This window comes from Pipra filicauda, unplaced genomic scaffold (genome assembly GCF_003945595.2).
Source record: "Pipra filicauda isolate LSUMZ 115617 unplaced genomic scaffold, ASM394559v2 scaffold71_size5581439_pilon, whole genome shotgun sequence".
NCBI classification, from domain to species: domain Eukaryota; kingdom Metazoa; phylum Chordata; class Aves; order Passeriformes; family Pipridae; genus Pipra; species Pipra filicauda.
Window position 1 is genome coordinate 2,096,403 of NW_024104887.1, and position 13,264 is coordinate 2,109,666.

Consider the following 13,264-nt stretch of genomic DNA (forward strand, 5'->3'; position numbering starts at 1 on the left):
TTATAATTATTTATAAAACATAATGCTGAAGCATTATAGAGACTTCCAGTAAGACAGGGTTGAAGCAAGAAGACATTTTTTGTGTTCCATCAGCATGCCCTGGGGTTAGGCCTCTGCTGCAGCATGACAAGCAGAACGCACATTTTCATAGACAACACAAGAAGAAGGAATGTTTCCAAGACACACACAGCCTGGAAATAAAATAAATATGCCTTCTTCCCTCTGCCTCCTCAGCAAATCAGTGCCAGTGAGATTTCCTGCTCAGGCACAACAAAAGCAGGACAGGTGGGATGTCACAGGCAGGCTTTGCTTCCACGCCACCCATTAACTGGCACAGCAACTGAGCTTTCCTACTCTTCAACACAGAGACAATACATTCAGGTTTCTGCATAAAAATGGGGCAAACCTGTAAAGGTCTTTGGCCTGTGAAGATCTTTCCTGCACCACAGTCCCCAGCTGCTGTCACCAAGCATTTTCATGACCTGATGAAACTGCACCAAATGTGTGTTGATTTAAAGAGAAGCAGGGTCTGACTCAATTCCCACAAAAGGTTCCCACAGACTTCCAGAGAAGGAGCTGAATCAGAACCACAATCACAGCCCCTGTGATAATGATTTCCACAGTAACCCAGATAACCAACAGCTCTCTGAAACAGGGCAGGTGATTACAGGGGTCCTCACTGAGACCCTCTGCAAATCAGCACTGAGCTTTGAGCCAAATCAGCACTGAGCTTTGGGCCAAATCAGCACTGAGCTTTGAGCCAAATCAGCACTGAGCTTTGGGCCAAATCAGCACTGAGCTTTGAGCCAAATCAGCACTGAGCTTCGAGCCTGTTTCTTGACACTGTCCCAGCACAAAGTTCTGTCCACCTGCTCTGGAAAATTCCTGAGCCCTGAGGGGCAGGGCTGGCACTTCAGTGCAAGCCCCTGCCTCCACTCCAGCGAGCACACGGCAGTGCAGCTGAGCTCTGGCACTCAGCGAGAGAAACAGCCCCTCTTTCAGCATCCACGGGGTTTGATTCAGATATTGCACAACTTCAAACCAATTTAATGACCTGAAAGGAGGTGGCAGAGGGCAGGAGGCACATTTGTGGACACAGCAGCACGTAACTGGGGTGATTTGAGAAGTTTGAATGGGATGTGGTTGGTGCCAGACTGACCCTGTGTGGGCAAGGTGGGATTTGGGGGGGCTGTATCTTGGTTGCTTTCAGGTCCCAGAGGGCAGAACAGAACCAGTCCTGTTCCAGACACTCTGCAGGTGGGAAATGCAATGTATGGCAGAGATATTCCTTATGATAGTTCCTTGTAGCTCATTTCTCTCATCACAGGAATAAGCTTCCTGAGTAAGCTTTGGAGCTGTGCTCTGTCTCTCTCCTGCTCATCACCAGCTGTGTTTTCAATAACTCTTCCCAAATGCTTCACAGATACCCAGGCACAGATACTGGATGGAAAAAACCAACGCTCTGAGCACAAAATGCAACATTCCAATTTCTGATAACACCTATGAAAAGCTGCCTCCTCTCGTAGATTGGCTTTTTTGGGGCTGCTGCTCTGAGAACACCTTAATCTGGTTTTCATTTATAGTTTCCCTTGGAAGGGTGACAGGTGCAAAGGGACAAGGTAGGAATATAAAGCAACCAGGAGACAAATACATGACAGTAATTCTGCACTCTGCAACTATTTCATCTATATAAATCTTTTCCCAAATCTTCTGTCCTGGGTCAGCAAAATCTGAGGGAACAATGTGGACCCAAGATCCAAGAGTTCAAGAGATGTTGTTCTTGCAGGAAAAGAGTTTCCCACATAGTATTTGGAATCAGCTGTGCTGTAGATTAGAGCAGACTTGACAGATGTCCAGTATCCCTTAAGACCAGCTCAGTCAGTCCTTCATTATTAAATGAATAAGCAATAGTGTATTTTTTCTTACTGTACACCTCATATAATCCATACTAAAAAATACAAGGTAGTAAAACTTATAAGAGAGTAGCATGGGAAGGAGCAGTAGGAGCCTTCCTGCTGGAGAGGGGTCAAAGAAATAGTGCCTTTCAACTCCCATAGAAACCCTCACACTTTCTTGTCTGGGGCACATGGATTTTGTTGTCTTGTCTAGTCCTGGCTGCAGCTGGAGACCAAAGCAGCCATGAGGGAGTGTATCACAGCAGAACTGCTGCAGGAACCTGAAAATTCCTACACCCAAAGATCTTTGGAGATCTCAGCCCCATCTCCAGCAGGTGGAGGTACATCCAGACTTGAGGGAGGTCCATCTCTTCTGATGGACAACACCTAGTGCAGGTCTAGTGACAGCACGAGGGGAAATGGCCTCAAGTTGTACCAGGGACGTTTAGGCTGGATAGCAGGAAAAAATCTTCACAGAAAGGGTTGTCAGGCACTGGCACAGGCTGCCCAGGGCAGGAACAGAGTCACCATCCCTGGAAGCATTGAAAAAACGTATGGATGTGGCACTTGGGGACGTGGGTTAGTGGTGAACATGGTGGTGGTGCTGGGTTGATGGTTGGACTGGATGATCTCAGAGGGCTTTTCTAAACTTAACAATTCTTTAATTCTTAAGGGGGCTATAGGAATTATCTTTCTTCAAACCATCTGCTTTCAGACATATGGGAGAGGAGCACGAGGCAGAATCAGTCCATAAAGAATTCCACTCTGCAGTGTGGAGCAGAGATGAGAGCCCAAATCCTTTCCCTCTTCTGGGACTTCAGAGCCACCTAACCCAGCACAGCACCTCCTTCACCTGGTGCCTGCTGATCCCAGTCCCCCCAGCACAGCAGCTCTCCTGGAGCTCTGATAACCAGGGAGAAGATGCACAGGTTGCATCTCTCCCCTCAGAGAGCAGGGGCAGAGCAGGGGGAGGCTGCAGGTACCAGGCAATGCAGGGGGGTTATAACTGCAGCCCTGACTCATCTGGGAGCTGACACCTCTGGCTGGCAGAGCAGCAGCACTGGAGCTCTGCATCACCCACCTCATCTCCTCTCTGCTCAGAGAGACACAGTGGATACTGCTTTTCCTGAGCAGTCTGGCAAAGGGCAAAGAAATCCAAATGCCAACAGCACCAGCTGGTCTGCAGGGTTCCAGTGCCACATCAAAGGCTGGCAAAGCACAGCAGAGCCAACCAACAACTCTGGCCACGAAGAGCCCGTGGTAGCTCCAGCACCACTTCAGCAGCAGCCACAGGGCCTGTCAGGAGCTGCCTGAGTTGCACTGAGCACACGTGCTGACTGCTCAAAGCTCTGGGAGAACCCCTTTTGCCTCCTTTCTAAAAGAGAGCTCTGCTCCAAAATAATAGGATGGAAGAGTGGGATATAAACATTCCAGTAATTCATGGTGACTTCAAAGAAAACACCCAGTGCCCTCCTTACACACAAAAGGACAGCCTGGGGATTTTGGTGTTGTTTGCTTCTGGTTTTCAAACTGTGGATTTATCTCAGCACAGGCACGGGAGTGTGTTTTATGTTACAACTTCTGCCAGGGCACTTAAGACTAAAGGCTTTTTTCCCCCTTGGAGTGAATCATTGTGTGTAGGGGGGTGGCTGGTTTATGTTTATGTTTCTTAAAATTAACCCAGCTAACCAATTGTTCCACACTGCACGTCATTTGTTGCTTCTCTTTTAGGTTCCCCTCGAAAGACAAGCTTTGGAAATAAAAATACATCTGGCAAGTCTGAAAGACAGGACATGAGCAAGCACTGCAGGCAAAGTGGAATTCCACAGTGGACTATTTGCTTCCTCTTTCAGAGATAAATCAAAAGGAAAGGAAAAGAAAACAACACTAGAAGAAATACCTATCCAGGCTCACTTGCAGTGGGAGCATAAAGGCCTTATCCTGTTAACTATATCAACATTTGAACAGAAATATCTACCAAGAATGGAAGGATTCAAAAGCACATTCCTGGTTTACCTTGGTTTGCCATTTCCTAACTTCCTGGCATGTGGAGCTCCAGCAAACCCACGTTCCCACAGCCTGCTCTGGCTGGTTTTGAGGCAGCCTGGGTGTCCCAGCCTCACAGAGCATCCCTCCTGAGCAGAAGCCTTTGCTCATGGGCAAACCAGCAACCCTTTGACTCAGAAATGTGCAGGTGAAAGTGCCCAAATTCGTGTGCTGGCAGGGGCAGGACTGATTAAAAGGCAGCTGTTTGTACTTCCAAAATACAAATTAAGACATATACATACTTTACTGAAGTTTCTATAAATGGAGTTAATCTAGAGATATGTCTAAATATGTACCAGCTTTACCTAATTTTAGGTTAATTAACAAGTTTGTTAATGATTTCTTGATGGAACTTTTATTTTAGGAAGTGCTAAACAGTGTTACAGAGTGGAAAGGAGGGCTCACATCTTTTTTTTCTACAGAGGAATTCTGCACTAACATAAATGATCACATTATTTGACAGAATAAAAGGTGACCTTTTCCATATTGTCTCAGCCTTGTTACTTCTGATGATATTCTTCAGTTACATTTGCCACGAGCTATTTTTATCCATGGAACCAGGTGTATTTATGGAATTACTGTGTGATACAGTGCTTATTTGGTTTCTTATTTTGATTTGTTTTAAATGTAATGTAAGACCTCATGAACAGTAACCAAACTTACAAACATCTAATTGTCCTGTTTCTATTTTGCTGTTTTCTCTATCACCTCCTATATACTCTGGAACAACCCTTAAATTTTGGCCTGATCTTCATTTTTTTTCCTTTTGAGAGCCTATTATTTAGTAGCTGCCAGCAGATGAGAGATTCATTCTTCATTTATTTGATGGCCCTTATTCCATGTTAAGAACCAAGAGATGTTTGATAATAAATAACTAAGGATATTTTAATAATGCAGTGCTCTCTAGCAACTACATGTCTGCACAGCACATACACCCAATTCCTGATTTACCTGGCAGTTTTCAGTGACTCTTTTTAAACCAAACAGCATAAACCAGCATTTAGACAGTACTTTAGCTGCACTGTTGTTAAACTCCAATCCTTTTGTGCTGGTTTTGGCTGGGATGGAGTTAATTTTGCCCCCAGCAGCTCTGTGGGACCGTGGTTTGGATTTGTACTGAGAACAGTGTTGGTAACACAGGGATGTTTTCAGGTGCCTACACAGAGTCAGGGTCTGTTCTGCTCCTCATGCCCCAGTGAGGGGCTGGGGGGCACCAGGAATTGGGGGGCACAGTCGGGACAGGTGAGCCAAGGGATACCCCAGAGCCCATGGGAAGCTGTGGGAAGGCAGCAGGACAGATAATAATTAACATGTCCTTTGCTGTGCCCTTGTTTGCACAATGAATTACAAATAATGTACATATTTACTGACATAATATAACAGCATTTCTGTTGGTTTCCTTTAGCGTCCAAATTTTAGCCAGGAACCAATATTACCAACAGGCTGCCAAAAACCTTTACAAATCGGGTGCCTTCAGAGTTCAGCAGCTCTGCAGCTGCTTTGTGCCTTTGTTAAGCTGTCTCTTCCCATTTAGCCTCCAAATTTGAGCTGTGTGGCTGTGTGTTCTATCTAATTACACACTGACAGGAGGCAGGAGGCACCAGCCACTGTCCAAATTTGAAGAAAGACAATCCCTGAAGACAGTTTGCTGTTTATACTGAATGGCTTCTGTTTCTCACCTAATTCAGGACTTTTGGTGCTGCCACATCAAGGAGTTTGCTGTGCAGTTCTTCAACGGGCTCAGCCTCTGCCAACTTGCTTCTTCCAGCACTGTTTTCATGTGGACTTGGATGGGAGCACTTCTCTGCTCACAGTGGTTTTACTACTGCTTTTATTTGTGCCAGCAAAGAGGTTTTGACATTTCAGCTCCCAACCCTCCTCCCTGAGAAACACACACACAGCCTTAAAGGAAAGGAGGAAAAAATGTGAGAGAATAGCCACTGTTCTGCTCCCTGAATGAATCCCAGAGGACAAAGATCAGGAGAGGTGCCCAGTTAGTCACTACAGGAGGAAAAAAGCTGCAGCAGCTCTTCCCTGCCCTTTTTCTCATCACTGCCCTTTTTCTCATCAGGAATTCACCTTGTTCAACGTAGCAGGACCTCCCCACTAGAGACCAGGCCTCCAACATGGATTGGGAAGGATGCTATGGGAAGTTGGGATTATTCTTATGACCTTAGTCAACTGCTGGAGCCACTGGGTAAAGCACATCCTTACAGCAGCTGCAAAGTTCTCCATCATCTCCTGGAGTCGATTACAAGAGCTGAGCATGAGACCTCTGGATTAATAGCTAAGTCTTCAGGTGGAGTTCAGGACCCCAGGAAAATCAGGATGGGATTTTTCTAAGTATTAGGCTGGTTTCTATCAAAATGGTAGTTTGGGTCCAGAGTTAGTGCTGATGCAAATCCAGCATGAATAGACACAGGCCTGGCTATTTTGATTTTGTCTCTCTTATGGCATCCAAAACATTGGGGTTTGGATTCCAAACATAATCCAGCTTTTAAAGCATTGTTCTCCCTTTCTTTGGCTAACAGTATGCACTTGAGCTCCTGTATACAAACAACCCTATATATTAATATCAATTATATATATTAATAGATACTATATATATATTAATTATACAGATTAATCCCTGAATTACTTCAGGTATTAAGCCCGAAATCCTTAAACTGAAATTCACCTCTGAAAACATCAGTCCAGCTCCAGTGTCCCCCCTACTTCCAGCTGTGGGACCATGTCCACTGCAGAGAGGTTGAGGAAAACCTGAGCATGATGTATGTCCATAACATGAGAAGTGTTTATAAGCAAGTTATCAGTTCTTTCACAGAGGCTTCTCTCTCTGGGCTCTGATCACAGCTGCTGTTGCAGTATGTTATGAGAGACATTTAAAGAATAAAAAAAAAAAAAAAAGGGAAAAAAAGAAAGAAACCCAAAAATGCCTCTCTGTTTTATATGAGAGGTTCTCTTCCTCTGGAAAGGATGCTTCCTGGTCAGCTATAAACCAGAATAATTTACTGAGTTAAAGGCTTCCACATTTGGCCACCGTGCATTTTGCTCTGGAAATGCAGCACCAGCCAATCCAAGGTGAAAGCCAGACCTACATGTAAGAGCCACTGCCTGCTTTGGGTGGGAATTGTCTTTTATTAGAACCTGCAGAGCCCATGGGTGGGCAGGAGGAACCAGGGTGGGGAGGTTCAGTCCCAGGTTGTCACTCTTGAGGTGTGACCACAACACTGCAATCCCTGGAACGCAGCTGGGCAGAAAGGATGAGGAACGTCCCTCCCTCCCTGGGGGAAACCAGGCTGAGGATGCCAGGAGCTGTGATTTGTCTCTCCAGGAATGTTGCCACCTGCAGCAATTAAATCTTCTCTATAATATGATTTAAACGAGAGGATATTTTCCCCCAGAAACCACCAGATCATTGTTTCCTCTGAGTGGCTGTGACAGACAGGAAAAGGGATGCAGGGAGGAGTCCTGGGAACAGGCTCCTGGGGCTGTCCTGGGAGCAGCAGAGGAGCTGTGCAGAGCTTGGCAAAATTAAGTGAGCCTGACAACTCCACCATCAGCTCCCCAGATATACCCATCAGCTAGTGTTAAAGGAGCTGAAACTACATCTAATCTCTGTGTTATCATCCACCTTCTCTGCCTTTGTGGACAGGAGCCAAAGTCCACGTGTAAAACCACTGCTGGCTGCATTTTGTTATTCCACAACCACGAGCAGACTTCCCAAAAAAAACTCCAATGGCTTCTGTTACACATCAGAAGACAAAAGAACCACTTACAGCCCTGGGTTTCTTTTCCCAGGACTTCTGTAAAGCCTTTTTAAAGCTTCTCTAGGATCTCCCTCAAAACAAAGCCCTTATGTCAACAGAAACTCTTGCTCGGATACGCTTCATCTGTTATTTTTTATGAACGTGCACGATCAAAGAACAGCAGCTTTCACAGTTAAGCAAACACAGTTACACAGAGCACACTTCACCCACAAAAGGCCAGCTAAAGCAACATGCTAAATGTTAAACACACGCCAGGGGGACACGTTCCCCTCGAGCGCTCCGGGACGGGGAGTTTTTCAGGAACGCGCCGTCCGCCTTTTCAGGACACAACGTGCCTTTGCAAGGGACCTTACCTGTTCAGTGATGAAGGAGCTCGAAAAAGTGACAGCTGACCAAAAGAAGATCCCACAGCTGAGGATGATCTTCCTGTTGAAACGGTCACCGAGGTAACCAAAGATCGGCGCCGCCACCATGAAACTGCAGATGAAAACTGCACGGGAGAGAAAAAGGGAAGAAACGTTTAATAAACATCAGACCGAGAACATGAAAACTAATTTTCTGCAAACCAAATCCTCCAGAGAGCAGTTCCATTTAATTAGACATTGTGCAGCCCTGCCTCACGGAGCTGCACGGGCTGATGGGCTTTCAGAAGTCGGTGTTTCCTTAATCAAACAGATCTTTCATTCCCAGAGAAACTTCGGATCCATGAACTTGTATTACTTGAAAGCACCACCCCCTGGGAGTCCACTGTGAGCTCAGGATCTGGGGATGGGCAAAACCAGGACAGAATAAATCAAGAGCTTCTGCCTAAACCTTCCTGAGAAGGTGAAGTGGAGGTTGGAAGGAGTTTCAAGCAACGAGAAAACAAGTCAAGGGCTCCCTGTTGGCTCTTCCAGCAGAGACCTGAGAGAAATGGGCTACAGACACTGAGGTTCTTTCATCCTTCCAAGCAGTATTTTAAAGAAACCATGAAAGAGTGAGGGAAACCAGTAAACACCACTGGCACCCCACTGGCACCAGCCCTGTAGTTAAAAACTCCCATCTCTTCATTAGGTCCTTTTGCCAACACTGAGCTTGTATCCAAACCCATCACTGAGCAACAAAGGAATGGCCTCAGCTGAAGGACTACAAGTTCACCTTTTCCCTTTGCTTCCCCCCAAAAAATCCCCAAAGCATAAACCCAGGATCTTCTGTCATGTAGGAATGAGGCTCTTGACACAGTGACCTCTGCAACATCACCTCAATTCAGAGTTCACTCCTCCAGCCCAGCTCAAAACAACCTGACCACTGACACCCCTGAGAACACCTGAAAGGGGGCACTCACACCATATTCCTGATTCATTTGCAACTTGGCAGGTTATAAGCTGATTTATACCTGGATTTTGTCTGTCCACATTAGAGGAACTACATGGGTTTTACTGCTGTGCAGCATGAACTTTCTAACTTTCCCTGTGTTCAGCAAACCCAGAAGGACTTGGGTGGGACACCAGAACACCTGGAGATCCCTCTTTAGTCAGAGTTCTGGTTCTCATTAATTATCAGGTAGTTCTTGGAGAGCAGGGTGGGCCTTTGGCACTGCCCAACCCCAGCTGTCTGCTTTTAATTGTACAAAACAGGGGGGGGGGATAGAATAGGTTAAAAAAAAAAAAGACGAGCAAAGGACACCCCCCCCATTGGAATGTGAGCATAAAAATAAAGTAAGATCCAAATTATGAATTTTTCATGGATGATGATTTAAGATAGTTCCAAAACGTGCAGAATGCTGAACTATGGCTAAATGTCTCATCTTTTTTCAGTATATTAAGATGTCAAAGCTGCTTTATAAATAATACATACCCATTTGTATCTATACTTTGTGAGCCATATGAGTGTGTTTCTATTTTCCACCGTGATATTTGATCTAAATTACAGATTTACTCTTTTTCCATTTAGAGTGAAATAAATGGAGATAACAGAAAAATGGTAATACCTGAAAAGCAGCACATGCAGCTTTATATCACACATATTGCAGTAGTAATGCCATGGACAGTGTTGCTGTTTAGCTCACACATACACTCTATTGACAGAACACTCAGTGCCTGCGTCCATCCCAAAATCCTTGTGCAAATAAAACCTGTTGAATAAAACTACGAGTGTTTTCATCTCTGTTTTACACAGAAACTAGACCAGAAGTGGCTCACAAATCTCTGCTCTGCAAAGGTACATCTGCACTGGCCCTGCTCCAACAAGGCACTTAAGCACATGCTTGTATTGGGCACTTCAGAGCCATCAATTCCATGATTAAATGCTTTCCTGAATTAACACCAAAGCCACTGGCACCTTGCAAGGCTGGTGCAGCAGCCTGGCATGAAGGGTATGGGGCAGAAAATGCCTGTGAGTTGCCCAGAGCATTGTGCCCACTGCAATTTGACCTTTCCCTTGGAAGGACACTGCAGTTCATTCATCTCCAAATCACATCTTCTGCCATTTTTACAATGTGAAAAGATGTGAAGCTAAAAAAGCTTCCAAGGGAAAATCAGGAACGTCCAAGTCAGCATCCCACCATTCCAAATGCTGAATAACCTGATTAATTCAGCCTTGAGACACGCGGGGTGTGATCCAAAATTCACATTAATCAGTGGGATTATCAGCATCAATGACCCCTGGATCGTAAATGAAAAGTCTAATTCTGGAATTTGGGGAAAAAAAAGCAGGCAAAAAGCACAAAGCTCCTCTTTCCAATAAAACAACCCAAAAAAAGATCGTCCAATGACTTTCCAACAACGTCCACCCTGCTGCTGAAATCCCTTTGGAGGGGTTATTTTTGGAAGGCTCTAAGCTGTGAGCTCTGTCAGTGGGGAGCAGCTGACTTGACAGCTCCACAAGGTGTAAAACCAGAGGACAACAGAGCCAAATAAATAACAGGTAACAGAACACAGCTGTCACAAGAATAAATGCAATTTATACCAGAGCATTTATGACCCAAATATGCATGAGAGCATTGATTGACTCAAATAAATGCAGAATCTGATGGCTGTGTGGTCTGTCAAAGGGATTTGCCTGCTACAGGCATTCCCCTGGAATCAATTTTTGCAATTACTCCTGCCAGTGACAGCCCAGGCTCCTGAACCCCAGCCTGGGCTGGCACAACAGAGGGGAATGAACGCAGGGCACAGCTCCAGGTGGGCACGGAAACCTGAGTTACCTGAGAGCAGGAGCTGAGGTTCTGGCACAACTAAACACCACAAAGGAGAGCCCTTGCCCAGGAGGCACAAACCTGCAGCATGTTCAGCTGGAGAGAGGGGCAGCAGAAACGGGGTTAGTTTGTAGGAAGGAGGGCTGAGCACAAGGCACTGCAGTGAAGGAGCCTGGCATTTGTGCCAGCCTCTTCCTCCCTGGCTTCTCTCCCCTCTTCCACAGCAATTTCTGTTCCTTGCACTCACCCACTCCCCAGTTAACACCAAAGTGACACCACAGCAGCTGCTGCTCCAGCTCAACCCACGGCCACAAATGTTTAACATTAGAGGATCACTGGCACTGCTTTTGCCTCTTCCCAATCAACAGCTGCTCTTCCCATTCTCACCTGGGGACATCTCAGAGTATTTCCAGCTCTTGAAGAGGTGGAAAGCGTAAGCCAGGGCAGAGTTAGAGACCCACTGGGATTTGGGATGAGCTCCTGCAAAGGCAGTGATGGCACCAGGAGCAGCTGTGGGCAGATGTAGCTCTGGCAGTCCCATCATGGATCTGCACAGATAATTTCTCCTGGTAAAGGACCTCCAGCAGAGCCAGCGGAGGTGGCTCAGTCCCAGCACAGGGTGGAGCTGAGATCCATTTCTGCAGGAGCAAATTACCATGTGAGCAAAGGATGAATAAACAGACACATAATGAACGCCACGGAGGAGGGAGGCTCTTTTAAGTACAGGTATTTTCAAAAGGAGAACTCATTTGTCTTTATACCTCCCTTTGTGGCTCAGCCGCTGAAACGCCGACTGCGGTGAGGAGGCAGGAAGAGTGGAATTGCCCAAACAGGATGGCCTGGTGTCTATTCCTGCCTCTGGATGCCTGTCCCACCCTGCACAGGTGCACAAGCACCTTCACAGCCAGCACTGCCCAGCTTTTGCCGTGCATGGCTGGAATTACAACAATTCAGCAGCACAAAAATAAAAAACCCTTACGCTTCCCACCCAAACACCCCCCAGAGGAGGAAACCATCCTCCTCAGCCTCAACTGCTGCTGCATGTCCTGCAGTTCAGTCATCTGGCAGGGGTTATGGCCAGGGAGCTGCTATTCAAACCACACTTCCCACACTCAGGAGCTGCCTGTGTGTATCCAGTGGAAAAGTAAATTCCCCAACAGTGGAGGCAAAGGAGAGGAGGGGAGGGGGAGAACTGTAGACTTTGTACTTAACAGCCACAAGAAGCTCCTGAGTACTGAACTAGACTCCACTGCTCTTATTTTTCTCTTCATTCCCTCCAAGCAAAAATTTACCAGCTTGACCCTACAACTATTCCCTGAAAAGGCTCTGACCCACCAGCGATTCCGAAGACGCTGCTGCCTCTGTCTCACTTGCTCTTTTCTTACATGGACTCACCAACCCTTTGTACCTCAGAGAGGGGTTTCTCCTGCCAGCAGGTCACCACACAGTGTAACCAAGAAGGAGGAGAGGCACTGACAGAGGCACATTCAGAGGCTGCCGTTCCTCAGTTCCTGGAAGGCTGAGAGGATCACAGGCACCTCTGAGGAAAGGTCCCTTCTTTTGGGTTTGACTTGAAGCACAAAGGGCTTATTTTTTTCCTCTCAGGAATAATGCTAGAAAGGTTCAGGTTCAGGTAAAAATAGCTCTTTCTACACAGGGATGCTCCACGAGAAAGAAACCAGTGGCTCTCTGTGAGCTCTGAGTCAGCACGAAACCATCGGTACCCATTTAACTGAGTGCTGACGGTGGGAGGCAAAGCCAGGCAGCCTCTGCCTCAAGGGACTGGCAATCCACGGAGACACAGCTGAGAACTATGTGCTGGGAGGTTGGGAATATTTTCCCAACAACAAATTTCCAAACAATGAGAACACCTGAGCAGGCGGCTCGCTGTGGATGGGATAATTTCTGGGTGTGTGCAAGCACAGCCCTGCTCTGCCTGCGTGAGACACGGATTTGGCTGAGCCACTTCTACTCCAGGGACTGTCAGGCCTGAGTGCACGTGTTTCTCAAGCTGCTTGTGGGACCAGTTGCCATCTCCCTGCAATGGTGAATAAACACTCTCCAACAGCCCAACCGTCCCCTCTGTTCCAAAGACATGGTTTTGCAATGCTACTTTTAATTTTCATTTTCACTGTGGTCTTATGCTATAAATATCAGCACACACAACACAGCAGATTTAATCACAGTGGGGCTTGGGACAATTTAGAAAGGAAGTTAAACATTAATTTCTACTTCAGGGCTAAGGAAATTAAGACACAGGGAAGTGACCTGCCCGTGATGAACTACAGAAATCTGGAACCCACACAGGTTTTCCAGCTTCAGCAGTGTCCTGTTTACAGCATCATCTCTATGTTAAAGGGATTTCTGAAGGTCTACCA

The 13,264-nt window shown here is 46.3% G+C and overlaps 1 protein-coding gene across 3 annotated transcripts in view; it reads right to left on the reverse strand.

Moving 5' to 3' along the window:
• Nucleotides 1–13,264, reverse strand: part of SPNS2 (sphingolipid transporter 2) — a 131,010-nt gene that overhangs the window by 61,190 nt on the left and 56,556 nt on the right. For all 3 annotated transcript variants that reach the window (XR_005566471.1, XR_005566470.1, XM_027734351.2), the window contains exon 3: nt 8,065–8,201. Coding sequence is in view for 1 of the 3 variants with exons in the window: in XM_027734351.2 (XP_027590152.1) it covers nt 8,065–8,201 (137 nt within the window). In the remaining 2 variants the exon portion in view is untranslated. The remainder of the gene's footprint in view (nt 1–8,064; nt 8,202–13,264) is intronic.